The sequence below is a fragment of the Rhinoderma darwinii genome, unplaced genomic scaffold, assembly GCF_050947455.1.
Source record: "Rhinoderma darwinii isolate aRhiDar2 unplaced genomic scaffold, aRhiDar2.hap1 Scaffold_81, whole genome shotgun sequence".
NCBI lineage: Eukaryota > Metazoa > Chordata > Amphibia > Anura > Rhinodermatidae > Rhinoderma > Rhinoderma darwinii.
The window spans coordinates 2,839-17,117 of record NW_027464375.1 but is presented as its reverse complement, the minus strand read 5'-3'; the positions used below and the strand labels follow the sequence as shown (position 1 = coordinate 17,117).

The following is a 14,279-nucleotide window of genomic DNA, read 5'->3' as shown; positions in this document are numbered from 1 at the left end:
GGTAAGTGGCCAAAATTTGAGCTCCCTTATTATCATTATGTCTACCACTTGTAAAGGAGAAATTTCAATATGGTCATATTAGAGGACTGTATATTAGGGGACTATATTTCCTTATATTAGTGTAGGTTCACCAGAAATAATTATAAACAATTTAATTAAATTCTGAAATTTGATCAATTGATATAAAAATTATTTGGTGGGGAATTGATACTGGTCTGGGGATATTTGTCATGGTTTGGGCTAACATCCATGGCTTTGTAATGGGAAGTACAACAAGCTTATGATGGTGTAAAGGGTCAGCTGTCCACATCTTTTGGCCACATAGTGTACCTTGGGTTTATGTATTGTGATGTCACTACTATTAAAAATAATGATAAATCCATATTGAAATATGCAAATTACGGGTGTGGTCATAAAAGCAACTCAACCCGGGTACAGCTATTGTGATGTCACAGAGCATGGGTATATACTATGGTGCTGGCCACAGATCTATCACTCATCAGTTGGATGTGACCGGTAAGTACTCTATCAGCGCTACGTCTCTAGATGAGTCTCATCTATCAGTTTCTTTATGAATATTTTATTCTTAGGTACAATTCTGCTGTGTCTGCCATTTAAAGTTTAGTTTATATTTGGAATACTTATACTAATTTACTAAGAAGTTGCTAAATGGCAATATGGCGGCCTGTGACTTCTGCTCCATAGACAGAATGCAGCTTGCAGACAAAAATTGGCATCTGTATTCTGCTGGTAAATTGATAAAGCAACCACAAAGAAAGGGAATGTGAATGTCCCGCAGCCCTGAGAACTTATTATTAGTTTATAATAGGAGTAATTCTCATAATAAATATTTACTAGGGAATTACTAATTATGCATTTTAGGTTCTCTACTTATGTAAAATACGCTATTATTATTAATAATTACTAGTATAAAAATATTAGGTAAGTGATTTAATACTAATACTGTATCCTCAATAGCAATTGTCATTTTTCATTAATTAATTTATATATATATATATATATATATATATATATATATATATATATATATATATATTTATATATATATTGTAATATTGTCTATAACAAATTACAGAGGTTCTAAATTATGGTTATTTATTTACAGAGGTTCTAAATTATGGTTAGTATCTCATATAAAAATTACATAAACCCCGGAAATGTCATACAGTGTCAATTCAACAACCAATACATTGTTCCAACATCCAGACCCCAAGCAATGTCATTCACAGGTGGTCCAAGAACCCAAGACCCCAAGCAATGTGATCTTCAAACACTTCTGATTGACCAGATCCTGTACTTGGAATGCCGCTTTTATAACTAATTTCCCCAGCTGGTTCCCTCAGAGTTTTTTCGCTAACTATTTCTTTCTCTGGTCATTCTAGATCTTGCTGTTGGATTGACACTGTGTTACTTACTGTGTTGCTTTTACGGTCAGCGATTTGTCCTATTTTCAGAGAACTAGAGGCGATTAGTTAAATTCAATCTTTACTGCCTCCTGGTTTTCTACCACGGACATTGGTACAGTTTTGCACCCGGGGCATTAAACAACCATGCCCTTTTGGAGAAAAACAAAAAAATATCATGTCTCTCAGATTCCTGATAAAGGAAATCTGATGAAAGAGATACCAACAATGGAAGAGCCTAACATCTCGCTCCAGAAGTTTTCTATCATCAAAGATGTACCAGCTGAAAAATGCAGCGATCCAAGTCACAGCAAACCTTGTGACATTGGCTCAAAGAACACCAAGAAGAGCGCAATCAGGAGCTTGGGCAGCAGCGCTGTGATTGGCGCTAAAGAACTGGATCGCTGTTTCCCAAATAGACGGCTGAGATTATACGTTGCCACCTGGAATATGGAGGGGAAGGTGAGAAGTAATGTACAATATCTATTGTGACCCATCAGTGTGTCTGATCTACAGTTGGATAAATTGGGTCAGTAACCATGTGTCTTTAGTTTGCAGTTGGATATCGCATAGACATATTATATCCTACCCTAGGCCCACATTTTCTAAACATTTGGGCCAATCACTGTTGCTGCACACACTGCAAACTGTCAAACTAATAACCTATGTCTTTGGAATGGCAATACCTCCGATCCTAAGACTGCAGCCCTGGCCATCGTCTATAAAGACTAAAATCCAATTCGATCAGATAGAATTTTTTGTAGGCGATATAGAAGATGTCAGTTTGGTTGGTGCTCTGTGTATACATTATTAATATCTTCATATTTTGAGCAGGAGTTCCCACAAAATCTAGAGGATCTGCTGTTGCCATCAGATGACACCAAGGACATTTATGTAATTGGCGTTCAGGAAGGATGTCCAAACAGGTAAGTCTTCTCAGGTTGTCTTACAACAGTCTATGTCTGCAGATGGACTACAGGTCGGCTGATTGAAATTCTCTCTCGACCTTCTACTTAGTATAGGATCGCTCCTTAATTTTCCTATTTAACCCCAGAGGTTATAATATTGATTGTTTAATAGATGAGTTGAGTATTTTAATCTGGTGTCATTTATTAATATGTTAACTTGAAATTGTGTCTTCTTGTAGACGGGAATGGGAGATAAAATTACAAGAGACCCTTGGTCCGCACTACGTGCTATACCACTCATCCGGGCTCGGAGTCTTGTATCTCACCATCTTTATTCGACGGGAGCTGATCTGGTTCTGCTCAGGTAAGATTGACTTTCTTACATCTACATAATAAGTCCTAATTGAAGTCATTAGTTGGAACTTATTTAGTCATTAGAACTAGACGTCTGAGAACCCAACTCTCAGATTCTTCACTGTGGAGTATTGGAGATCTGAGAGTTTACTCCACAGTTACAAAGTGTGAAATGATGTTGTAGTAATATTTCCAGCGTTTAATAGGAAAATATCTCTGTATCATTGTTGCATGTTGTACTATTAACCACTGACCCTTCTTCTTGTGTTTCTTATACAGAGGTAGAGCACACCCATGTAATAACCAGGCTATTCCACCATGTCAAAACTAAAGGAGCTTTGGGTGTTGCCTTCACCGTCTTTGGGACATCATTCCTGTTTATTAATTCCCATATGAGATGTAAGTATGTCTGTTATTAATATGTGACTATGTACAGTTTTACTGTGTATAAAAGTGCTGCTGTTTCATAAAAAACTATAATATATGAGATGATATGAAAAGATCTGTACTATTAATGTTTTGGTGCAAAATTAAAGGTTCTTCCTTATTTGGTCAAACTTCTTCTAATCCATAAAACTTATTCTATATAGTGAGAGACAAGTAATAGTGGAAGGATTAACGGCCTAATGTCCTTTACAGACTGTTAGGCTGGGTTCACACGACCTATTTTCAGACGTATTGGAGGCGTTTTACGCCTCGAAATACGTCTGAAAAAAAAAGCCTTGAATACGTCAGCAAACATCTGCCCATTCATTTCAATGGGTTTGCCGATGTACTGTGCCGACGACCTGTAATTTTACGCGTTGCTGTCAAAAGACGGCGCGTAAAATAACAGCCTCATCAAAGAAGTGCAGGACAATTCTTGGGACGTAATTGGAGCCGTTTTTCATTGAATCCAATGAAGAACAGCTCCAAATTACGTCCGTAATTGACGCCTCGCAAAATGCGAGTACGAGCAATTACGTCTGAAATGCAGGAGCTGTTTTCTCCTGAAAACAGCTCCGTCATTTCAGTTGTAACTGACGGTATCGTGTGCACATACCCTAATAGAAATACTGTATCCTCTGTCAAGAAAATGATTGTGTCTTAGATTTACAGTAACAGAAATATCAGTGTGTCTGGTGTACAGAGTGCGGACCCACATCATGGAACTCCACCAGTCTCATCTTCTAAAATGTCAATAGAAATCCTATTAAAATAAATACTATTTGCAGAAAATTCATTGTTGAGGGAACATTCAGACTACACAGCCCAAGAAGTAGATATGATACCTAGATAATATATGATAAAGAAACCTATTGTCAGAGAAAACTTAAATATGGTGGTTGTCCTAAATTCCAGGGGGTCATATTTACTGATATGTATATTTTTGGTTGGCAGTTGGGGCAGTCTACAAGAGGATCCAGGACTATAAAACCATCACTGAGGGTCTCCGTCTGCCTCAAATTATTCCGGAAAGAATAAACTCCAATGCCTGTGAGTATTACTTATGTGGTTGAACCTATTGATTCCTTTATCTATTTATCTTCATTGAGTCTAATGCAGTCACGTGGTCTAATTGTGTCCTGTGTTTTTTTCATTCTACAGTGGACGTCACCAGCCGCTTTGATCGGGTTTTTTGGTTTGGGGACCTCAATTTTCAACTAAAAGAGGACAGAAAAAACGTGGAATCTCTTCTGAAAAACATTAAAGGAAGAGATATGTCCAGTCTCCTCAAACACGACCATCTGAATGAAGCCAAGAACAACGGTACAGTTACTAGTAGACAGATCTCTATCACTCCTCAGCCATTACCACATACACCTCAACAGATCAATACAAATCACTGTCATGATGGTTCAGATGTTCACCACATTCTTATATAGTCCTACATCTCTTGCACATGTTTTTAATACTGACATGTTTTTTTTTTTCTTTTAACTTAAGGGTCCATATTTGTAGGGTTTAAGGAGCACACCATTGAATTCCTTCCTACATACAAGTTCGACATTGGCACAGACACCTACGATACATCAGAAAAGCAGAGAATTCCATCATATACGGTAAGATATCTTATTTCCAGGTCTACAGAGCTAAAGAAACAATAGATGTCATGGATAGATTTTCAAACCTTAAATGCACAAAGTCTCAAAATTGATATTATATATTAAAATAGGCCGAAATGTTCAGTCTATGATGCTATGAGGTTTATAAATAAATGATAATATGATTGCACTGATGATATTTGTTATTTTCATGACCTCTACAGGACAGGGTGTTGTTTAAGAGCCAATACGAGGGAGATGTGCGAGTCCTGAGATACGACTCATGCCCTGTTTTGAAGACCTCAGACCACCGACCCGTTTTTGGCATATTTGAAGTAAAGCTCAGGCCTGGTTCAGATGAGTAAGTCATGTCCATGTTGTTGGTATGATCCTTTCAGTAGCCGCCATTACTACATGGGCCTTATAGCCAGAGCTCACACTTTGGGGCAGGTGGCTGTATACCTGGGTGACAGTACTGGAGTAATATAGGATGTGAAACTAAACAATTATTGTGTGGTTACCCGCTAACATTATCATATATCTTACATCAGTATATTTCTCATTCCAGCATCCCATTGGCTGGTGGACGCTTTGACCGCAAGATCTATTTGAAGGGCATTAGGAGGTTAGGACAAAAAAAGTAGCTGCGTCTGTTCATGTCCTGACAGCACATAAGGTGAGAGCATTGTACTTGTCTAGTATGTTTGCTGTGAGAATGTTCTTCCATCTCTTAAGTCTTCCTCTGAATCTGTCATTTAATTTATCAACCAACATAAAGAAATTGTAAATAAGTAATTCTATCTTCTAGTTACATTTTCTTGTTTTCAGATATTTTTTTAATTTCTAAATGAAGGTTGTGGGTTTTAGAGGAAAACTGTAAGCATGTATATAGTATAACAGATTGGTGGGAATTTATTAAGACTGACGTTTCTTACACCGGTCTTAATATTAAAAAAACTTGGAGTAAAATGTGCCTAATTTATTAAAACGCCCACACCTTAATAACTAATAATACATGTTATTATGATAAATGTGTCGGCCGCTGATGGCTCTGCTCCTCCAGCTACTCTCTGTCCACTTTTTAGAAAAGTGCCGTAAGCGCAGAAACTACACAGATCACAATTTTTACCGCAAATTGTGACTTTTGTTCCGTTTATAACTTTTCTACGTAAAAAAAACTGGCATAGAAAAGTTAAAAAATGTCCCCATTTGAAGTGTCTTAAAGAATCCTGCCACTAGGATGGATGGATAAACTGTATTTTATGGTGCATTAGCTTCTAAGCAAGCATGATAGATACAAGGAACATTGTTATGGATGATAGACATTACTTGGCATCTTGCAGGACTCCTAAGGAACATTTACCATCTCAGGTGCATAAAACAATGATTCCACCTTTGTGAACATCAGAAAGTTCCTGTAACATCCTGAACAGCGCAGCTTTAGATCAAACCCACCGCTTGGATCAACCATCTTCAAGGTTTGTAGTGTAACCCCCAGGATCTAATAGGAAAATCCGCAATAAAACATCTTCTATATTTTGTGCCTGCTAAGAAACACACATTAGTAGAGCATTAATAGCAAATATTTCTCTTGCAGCATAAACATCAATTCCGCGTTATATCTGGCGAGAACAGCGCTCCCTGTCACCGGGGGAGCCGCCATCATTGCTGATAGAAAGAAAGGTAAGTTCCTCTAGATATGTCCTCTCTATATTTGTTAAGCAGCCTGAATAATGAATATTTAATAGGGTTGTGCGCTTCTCCCCCCAGAGCAAGTCAGCAGATTTCAACAGAACATCAACATCAATGCCAATAACAACCAAGGGCAGAACCCGCCATCTTACAAGTATCCCAATGGCGAGACTTAAAATTGTCTACATCTGTCACGGAAGAGACATCAGTGTGGTTATCGGGGCATCAATGTCACCCAGAAGACCAGGCCCAGAACAGGAGAATATGTCATCTCTTCCTGTGTCTCTGGAATACAGATTTACCACCCCTTACTGATATTACAGTATATACTGTGACATCTTCCATTGTTTTTGCTGGATCTTGTATAACATCATCTTTACCATCTTATATTTTGATCAACAAAAACCATAAATAAATCTTTAACATCAATCCATAAGTGTGACTGGTATTTATTAGTGTGTTCAGTGCCCGGCTGCAACTTACCACAGAGTATACAATTCACTTAACCGACTCTTCACAGCGCTATTTGTGTGACATCGCGTTTAATCCAGTGGTAGGTGACAGGACATTGTATCATATGTACACAAGAGAGAGAGTATGGAACGTGCCGCCATATGTACTGGATTAGATCATATGTTGGAAAAAAAGTGACAGGAGATGTAAAACAGTGATATATTTGATAGTTGTTTAACCCCTTAACGCTCAGCGACGTAATATTCCGTTGTGCTGACCATCCCATCCCGTTCGCGCTCAGCGACGGAATATTAAGTCGCGGGAGTAACGGCCATTTCGGCCGTCTTCCCGACACATGCAGGAGCTGTGACAGCTGCTGTCTCGTACAGCAGTTGCCGCAGCTCCTACAGCAGGGACCGATCGCTGTGTCACCGCTGATTAACCCCTTAAAAGCCGCGTTCAATACTGAACGTGGCTTTTTAGGTGTTAAGCTACCATCGCAGGCCTGCTACACGATAGCGGCCGGCGATGGTGACTATGGCTACCGGACTCCTAACAATGGCGTCCGGCTATGCCATCGACGGAAGCCTAGTGGGTCCTGTCAGTGAGTAGCTGACTGCTCTAATACACTGCACTACGCATTTACTAAATAAAAGTTTTAAAAGTAATAAAAGTAAAAATCCCCCTTTTTCCCTTATCAGTCCTTTATTATTAATAAAAAAATATAAACAAACAAATAAACTATACATAATTGGTATCGACGCGTCCATAACGGCCTGAACTACAAAATTATTTCGTTATTTATCCCGCACGATGAACGCCGTAAAATAAAATAATAATAAACCGTACCAGAATCACAATTGTTTGGTCACTTCACCTCCCAAAAAATGGAATAAAAAGAGATCAAAAAGTCGCATGTACCTAAAAATGGTCCTGATCGAAACTACAGTTCGTTACGCAAAAAATAAGTCCTCGCACGGTTTTATTGATGGAAAAATAAAACAGTTATAGCTCTTAGAATAAGGTAACACAAAAAGTGAATGATTGTTTACAAAATGTATTTTATTGTGCAAACGCCATAAGACATAAAAAAAACTATAAACATCTGGTATCGCCGTAATCGTATCGCCCCGCAGAATAAAGTGAATATGTCATTTATAGCGCACGGTGAACGCTGTAAAGAAAATAGAATAAAAAATCAATAGTTAAATTGCTGTTTTTTAGTCACCGCGCCACCTAAAAATAGAATAAAAACTGATCAAAAAGTCGCATGCACCCCAAGAAAACTACAATGGATTCCTCAAGGGGTCCAGTTTCCAAAACGGGGTCACTTTTGGCGGTTTTCTACTGTTTTGGCACCACAAGACCTCTTCAAACCGGACATGGTGCCTAATAAAAAGGAGGCCACATAATCCACTAGGTGCTCCTTTGCTTCGGAGGCCGGCGCTTCAGTCCATTACCGCACTAGGGCCACATGTGGGATATTTCTCAAAACTGCAGAATCTGGGCAATAAATATTAAGTTGCATTTCTCTGGTAAAACCTTTTGTGTTATAAAAAAAATGGTATAAAAAGGATTTTCTGACAAAATAAAATAAAAATGCAAATTTCACCTCTACTTTGCTCTAAATTCCTGTGAAACACCTAAAGGGTTCATAAACTTTCTAAATGCTGTTGTGAATACTTTGAGGGGTCTAGTTTCTGAAATGGGGTGTTTGATAGGGGTTTATAATATATAGGCCCCTCAAAGCAACTTTAAAACTGAACTGTAACCTAAAAAAAAAATTAAATGAGGCAATACTTCGCTTCTTACATTATACCGATAATGAGCCGTGCCCACCCCGAGATGACCCCAGTTTTGACCGTTTGTATAAACAGAAACCCCTATTAGACCGTTTCAGTGACCGGTTTTCCCAAGCATACACCCCCGAGAATTGTATTTCTATTGATGTGTCCTTGGTACATTTTAAAGGGAAGCTTCAATTCCACCAGTACCTGCCGGGTAAGAGGGCAAGGTATGGCGTGAAGATGTATAAGCTGTGCGAGAGTGCATCAGGGTATACGTACAAATTTAGGATATATGAAGGGAAGGACACCAGTATTCAGCCCCCAGAATGCCCCCCCCCTTTTTTAATGCAAACATTTTTGGGATTTGGTCCACCCACTGCTGGACCAGGGTTACCAACTCTACCTGGATAATTTTTATACCAGCGTCCCACTCTTCAAGTGCCTCGCTTCCAGAACTCCTGCGGCATGCGGCACCGCTAGAAGAAATCTGAGAGGCCTCCCTAAGACTCTGCTTGGCAAACACCCAGAAGGGGTGAGAGCAGGGCACAATCTAGCAGCAACATATTGTGTGTCAAGTACAAGACAAGAGAGATGCCACACCAGTACCCATGTACCTGTACGAGGTACCAGTACAGAGACCCCCAAACCAGACTGCATCCTGGACTACAATAGGTACATGGGAGGAGTGGACTTGTCAGATCAAGCCCTGAAGCCCTACAGCGCCATGCGGTGTGGTATAAGAACCTGGCCGTGCACATCATACAGATGGCATTATACAATGCGTACGTGCTACGTCGATGTGCAGGCCAGAGGGGATCTTTCCTGGAATTTCAAGAGGTGGTTATCAAGAAACAAATTTTTAGGGACCAGGAAGGGGGAGCACCCAGTACTTCTGCAAGCGAGGCCACACGCATCGTACCAGGGCAACACTTTCCAGGAGAAGTTCCCCAAACTGGCAAGAAGGGAAAAAGTCAAAAGAGGTGCAAAGTCTGCTATAAGAGGGGGATAAGGGATGACACAATATATCAATGTGACGTGTCCCGAAAAACTAAGGCTCTGTATGAAAGAGTGTTTTAAAATGTATCATACATCCCTTGATTTTTAATCTACCCCAGTTTTACTTACCCTGATGCACTCCGCACAGCTTATCCCCCTCATCTTTCCCTTCTGAGCCCTGCTGTGTGTCCAGGCAGCAGATAACAGCCACATGTAGGGTATTGCCATACCCGTGAGAACCCACATTCCAGTTTATGGGGTGTATGTCTCCGGTCAAAATGCTCACTACACCTCTAGAAGAATGCCTTAAGGGTGTCGTTTTTAAAACGGGGTCACTTCTCGGGGGTTTCAACTGTACTGGTACCTCAGGGGCTTCTGCATACATGACTTCGCACCAGAAAATCCCCAGTAGGCCAAATGGTGGTCCTTTCCAGCAGTTTATCACCACAAATGGGATATTGCTGCACTCAGAACAAATTTGGCAACAAAATGGACCCTTTTTTTTTGCTTGTGAAAATAAGAAATTTTTAGCTAAAACTACATATTATTGGGAAAAAAGTAATTTTGTTTTAATTCCCAGCCCAATTCAAATAAGTTCTGTAAAGAAACTATGGGGTCTAAATGGTCACATTACCCATAAATGAATTCCTTGAGGGGTGTAGTTTCCAAAATGGGGTCACTTCTGGTGGGTGTCCATTGCTTTGATACCTCTGGGGCTCTGCAAATGCCACATGGCACCTGAAATCCAATCCAGCAAAATCTGGACTCCAAAGAACAAATAGCGCTCTTTTCCTTCTGAGCCCTCCTATGGACCCAAACGGCAGTTTATCACCACAAATGGGGTATTGCTGCACTCAGGACAAATTGGGCAACAAAATGGAGTATTTTATTTCTTGTGAAAATAAGAAATTTTGAGCTAAAACTACATATAATTGGAAAAAAATATTATTTTTTTTAATTCCCAGCCCAATTCAAATAAGTTCTGTGAAGAAACTATGGGGTCTAAATATTCACATTACCAATAAATTAATTCCTTGAGTGGTGTAGTTTCCAAAATGGGGTCACTTCTGGTGGGTTTCCATTGATTTGATACCTCTGGGGCTCTGCAAATGTGACATGGCACCCAAAAACCAATTCAGCAAAATCTGAACTCCGAAGAACACACAGCGCTTCTTCCCTTCTGAGGCCTCCCATGGGCCCAAACGGCAGTTTATCGCCACAAATGGGGTATTGCTGCCCTCAGTAGAAATTGGGCAACAAAATGGGGTATTTTGTTCCCTGTCAAAATAAGAAATTTTGATAAAAAATTACATTTTATTGGAAAAAATTTCATTTTTTTAATTTCACAGCCCAATTCAAATACGTGCCGTGTAAAAACTGTGCGCTCATAATGGTAACACTAACCATAAATTAATTTCTTGATGGGTGTAGTTTCCGAAATGGGGTCACTTTTGGGGGATTCCTACTGTTTTGGTACCTCAACACCTCTTCAAACCTGGCATGCTGCCTAAAATATATTCTAATAAAAAAGAGGCCTCAAAATGCACTAGGTCCTTCTTTGTTTCTGGGGCTTGTGTTTTAGTCAACGAGCACACTAGAGCCATATGTGGGACATTTCTAAAAACTGCAGAATCTGGGCAATACATATTTAGTAGTGTTTCTCTGGTAAAACCTTCTCTGTTACAGAAAAAAATTGAATACAACTGAAATTCAGCAAGAAAAATAAAATGTGCAAATTTCACCTCCACTTTGCTTTAATTTCTGTCAAATGCCTAAAGGGTTAAATAAACTTTCTAAATGCTGTTTTGAATACTTTGAGGGGTCTAGTTTTCAAAATGGGGTGTTTTATGGGGGTTTCTAATACACAGGCCCCTCAAAGCCACTTTGAAACCGAACAGGTACCTTAAAAAAAAAGCCTTTTGAAATTTTCTTAAAAATATGAGAAATTTATGTTCTAAGCCTTCTAACGTCCAAGAAAAATAAAATAATGTTCAAAAAACGATGCCAATCTAAAGTAGACATATGGGAAATGTGATCTAGTAACTATTTTAAGTGGTATAACCATCTGTTTTACAAGCAGATGCACTTAAATTCTGAAAAATGCTATTTTTTATAAATTTTCTCTAAATTTTGCAATTTTTCACCAATAAACACTGAATATATCGTCCAAATTTCACCACTAACATAAAGCCCAATGTCTCATGAGAAAACAATCTCAGAATCGCTTGGATAGGTTTAAGCATTCCGATGTTATTACCACATAAAGTGAAATATGTCAGATTTGAAAAATGGACTCTGAGCCTTAAGGCCCAAACTAGGCTGCGTCCTTAAGGGGTTAAACTTCAGTTCCATAAAATTTTATTTTGGACTCTCTTTACAAGCGGAGACAAACACATTAAGCAGGGAAGCCGCTAGGGTGACACAATCCCCACGGATCTCCTATCAGCTCATCAGGAAACAAGTTAAGTCTCCATAGATAAGATGTCAATGTGCTCTTGAACGACATTTGGTTGCGTCTTCCGGTGACCATATGAATTTACAATATGAACAGTGAAAGTAATTTTATTGTGTAAAAAGTTGTAAAACATAGAAAAGTTCTATAAATTAGGTATCGCAGGAATCGGACTAACCCGCAGAATAAAGGTAACATGTAATTTATAACGCATGGTGAACGCTGTATTAAAAAAACCTAAAAAAACTATGGCAGAATTTGCTGTTTTTTGATCACCTTGCCTCCCCAAAAAAGGATAACAAGTGATCAAAAAGTTGCATGTACACCAAAATGGTACCAATAATAACTACAGCTCCTCCCGCAAAAATCAGCCCACATACCAATACGTTTATGAAAAAATAAAATTAGTTATGGCTCCAATAAGTCAGGAAAAAAATATATGCAGTTGTGCCGGCCCGAGGGGAACATTTCTTCTGTTTCAAGTGGCGATTTATCAAGGCCCTAAAATTAGGGAAACAGGAAGGGCAGGGCCCAAACATATCTGCTGGAAGCGAGGGTGCCCGAATTATACCAGGACAACACTTCACAGCAAAATTCCCCAAACTGCATGGATGTCCATAGGATGTCCAAACAGGTAAGTCTTCTCAGTCATCTTACAACAGCCTATATTCTCTCTCGTTTCTCTACTTATTGTAGGATCACTTTCTACTTTTCCTATTTAACCTCAGAGGCCATACTATGGATTGTTTAACAGATAAATTGAGGATCTTAATCTGGCGTCATTTATTAATATATAAATAAATGTAATTGTGTTTACTTGTAGGCGGAAATGGGAGATAAAATTACAGGAGACCCTTGGTTTGCACTACGTGCTATACCACTCATCCGGGCTCGGAGTCCTGTATCTCACCATCTTTATTAGACGGGAACTGATATGGTTCTGCTCAGGTGTGATTCACTTTCTTACATCTACATTCTGTGTCCTGATTATAGGAATAAACTATTGTGTTTTTACATCTCATTTAGTCATTAGAATTAGACGCCTGACAGCTCCACTCTCAGATTCTTCACTATATGGAGTATTGGAGATCTGAGAGCTGATTCCACAGTTACAAAGTGTAATATAATGTTTAGTAATAAATCCAGTGTTTAGGAGGAAATTATCTATGTTTCATTGATGCATGTGGTACTATTACCACTGACCCTTCTCCTTGTGTTTCTTATACAGAGGTAGAGCACACCCATGTTACAACCAGGCTATTCCACCATGTAAAAACTAAAGGAGCTTTGGGTGTTGCCTTCACTGTCTTTGGAACATCTTTCCTGTTTATTAATTCCCATATGAAATGTAAGTATGTCTGTTATTAATATGTGACTATGTACAGTTTTACTGTGTATAAAAGTGCTGCTGTTTAATAATAAACTGAAATATATTATATAATATGAAGAGATCTGTACTATTATTGTTTGGGTGCAAAATGAAAGGTTCTTCGGCCATTTGTTCAAACTTTTTCTAATCCATCAAACTTATTCTATGTAATGAGAGGAGAGTAATAGTGGATGGATAAACGGCCTAATGTCCTCTACAGACCGCTATAGAAATTCATTATCCTCTATCAAAAACATTATTGTGTCTTAGATATAGAGTATCAGAAATATCAGTGCGACTGAGAACCAGATCATGGAACTCCACCAGTCTCCTCTTCTGAAATGTCAAAAGATGAATTTAGATGGAATTCCCATTTAACTAAAAACTATTTTCAGACCACACAACCTAAAAAGTAGAAACCTAGATCAGATCAGATAAAGAAACCTAGATTATATTGTCAAAGAAAATGAAAATGTGGTGGTTGTCCTAATTCCAGGAGGTCTCATTTACTAATATGCATATGTTTTGTTAGCAGTTAGGGCAGTCAAAAAAGGATCAAGGACTACAAGACCATAACCGAGGGTCTCCGTCTGCGTCAAATTATTCCGGAAATAATAAACTCCAATGCCTGTGAGTATTACTTATGTGGTTGAACCCATGGATTTATTTATTTCTCTATTTATCTTCATCGAGTCTATTGCAGTCATGTGGTCTAATTGTGTCATCTGTTTATTTGATTCTACAGTGGACATCACCAGCCGCTTTGATCGAGTTTTTTGGTTTGGGGATCTCAATTTCCAACTAAAATACGACAGAAAAA

General features: G+C 38.8%; 1 protein-coding gene across 2 annotated transcripts; it reads left to right on the top strand.

The window, feature by feature from the left end:
• The first annotated feature begins 1,408 nt into the window (after window positions 1-1,408).
• On the top strand, window positions 1,409-6,817 carry LOC142731514 (phosphatidylinositol polyphosphate 5-phosphatase type IV-like). 2 transcript variants are annotated; one of them, XM_075849422.1, is made up of 12 exons: window positions 1,409-1,886; window positions 2,259-2,350; window positions 2,572-2,696; window positions 2,966-3,085; window positions 4,067-4,162; window positions 4,274-4,435; window positions 4,613-4,728; window positions 4,935-5,071; window positions 5,279-5,386; window positions 6,054-6,188; window positions 6,308-6,393; window positions 6,481-6,817. In XM_075849422.1, the coding sequence occupies exons 1-9, from the start codon at window positions 1,572-1,574 to the stop codon at window positions 5,352-5,354; spliced, it is 1,239 nt and encodes a 412-aa protein (XP_075705537.1). In that variant the 5' UTR covers window positions 1,409-1,571; the 3' UTR covers window positions 5,355-5,386; window positions 6,054-6,188; window positions 6,308-6,393; window positions 6,481-6,817. The 2 variants fall into 2 exon arrangements, with proteins under 2 accessions (XP_075705537.1, XP_075705538.1); XM_075849423.1 differs by lacking the exon at window positions 6,054-6,188.
• Window positions 6,818-14,279: the final 7,462 nt, after the last annotated feature.

Coding starts and splice junctions, on each gene's coding strand:
- LOC142731514 (XM_075849423.1), top strand. CDS start 1,572: ATGCCCTTTTGGAGAAAAACAAAAAAATATCATGTCTCTCAGATTCCT. Junction 2,697..2,965: donor GCTGATCTGGTTCTGCTCAG/GTAAGATTGACT, acceptor TTTCTTATACAG/AGGTAGAGCACACCCATGTA. Junction 4,729..4,934: donor AGAGAATTCCATCATATACG/GTAAGATATCTT, acceptor TGACCTCTACAG/GACAGGGTGTTGTTTAAGAG.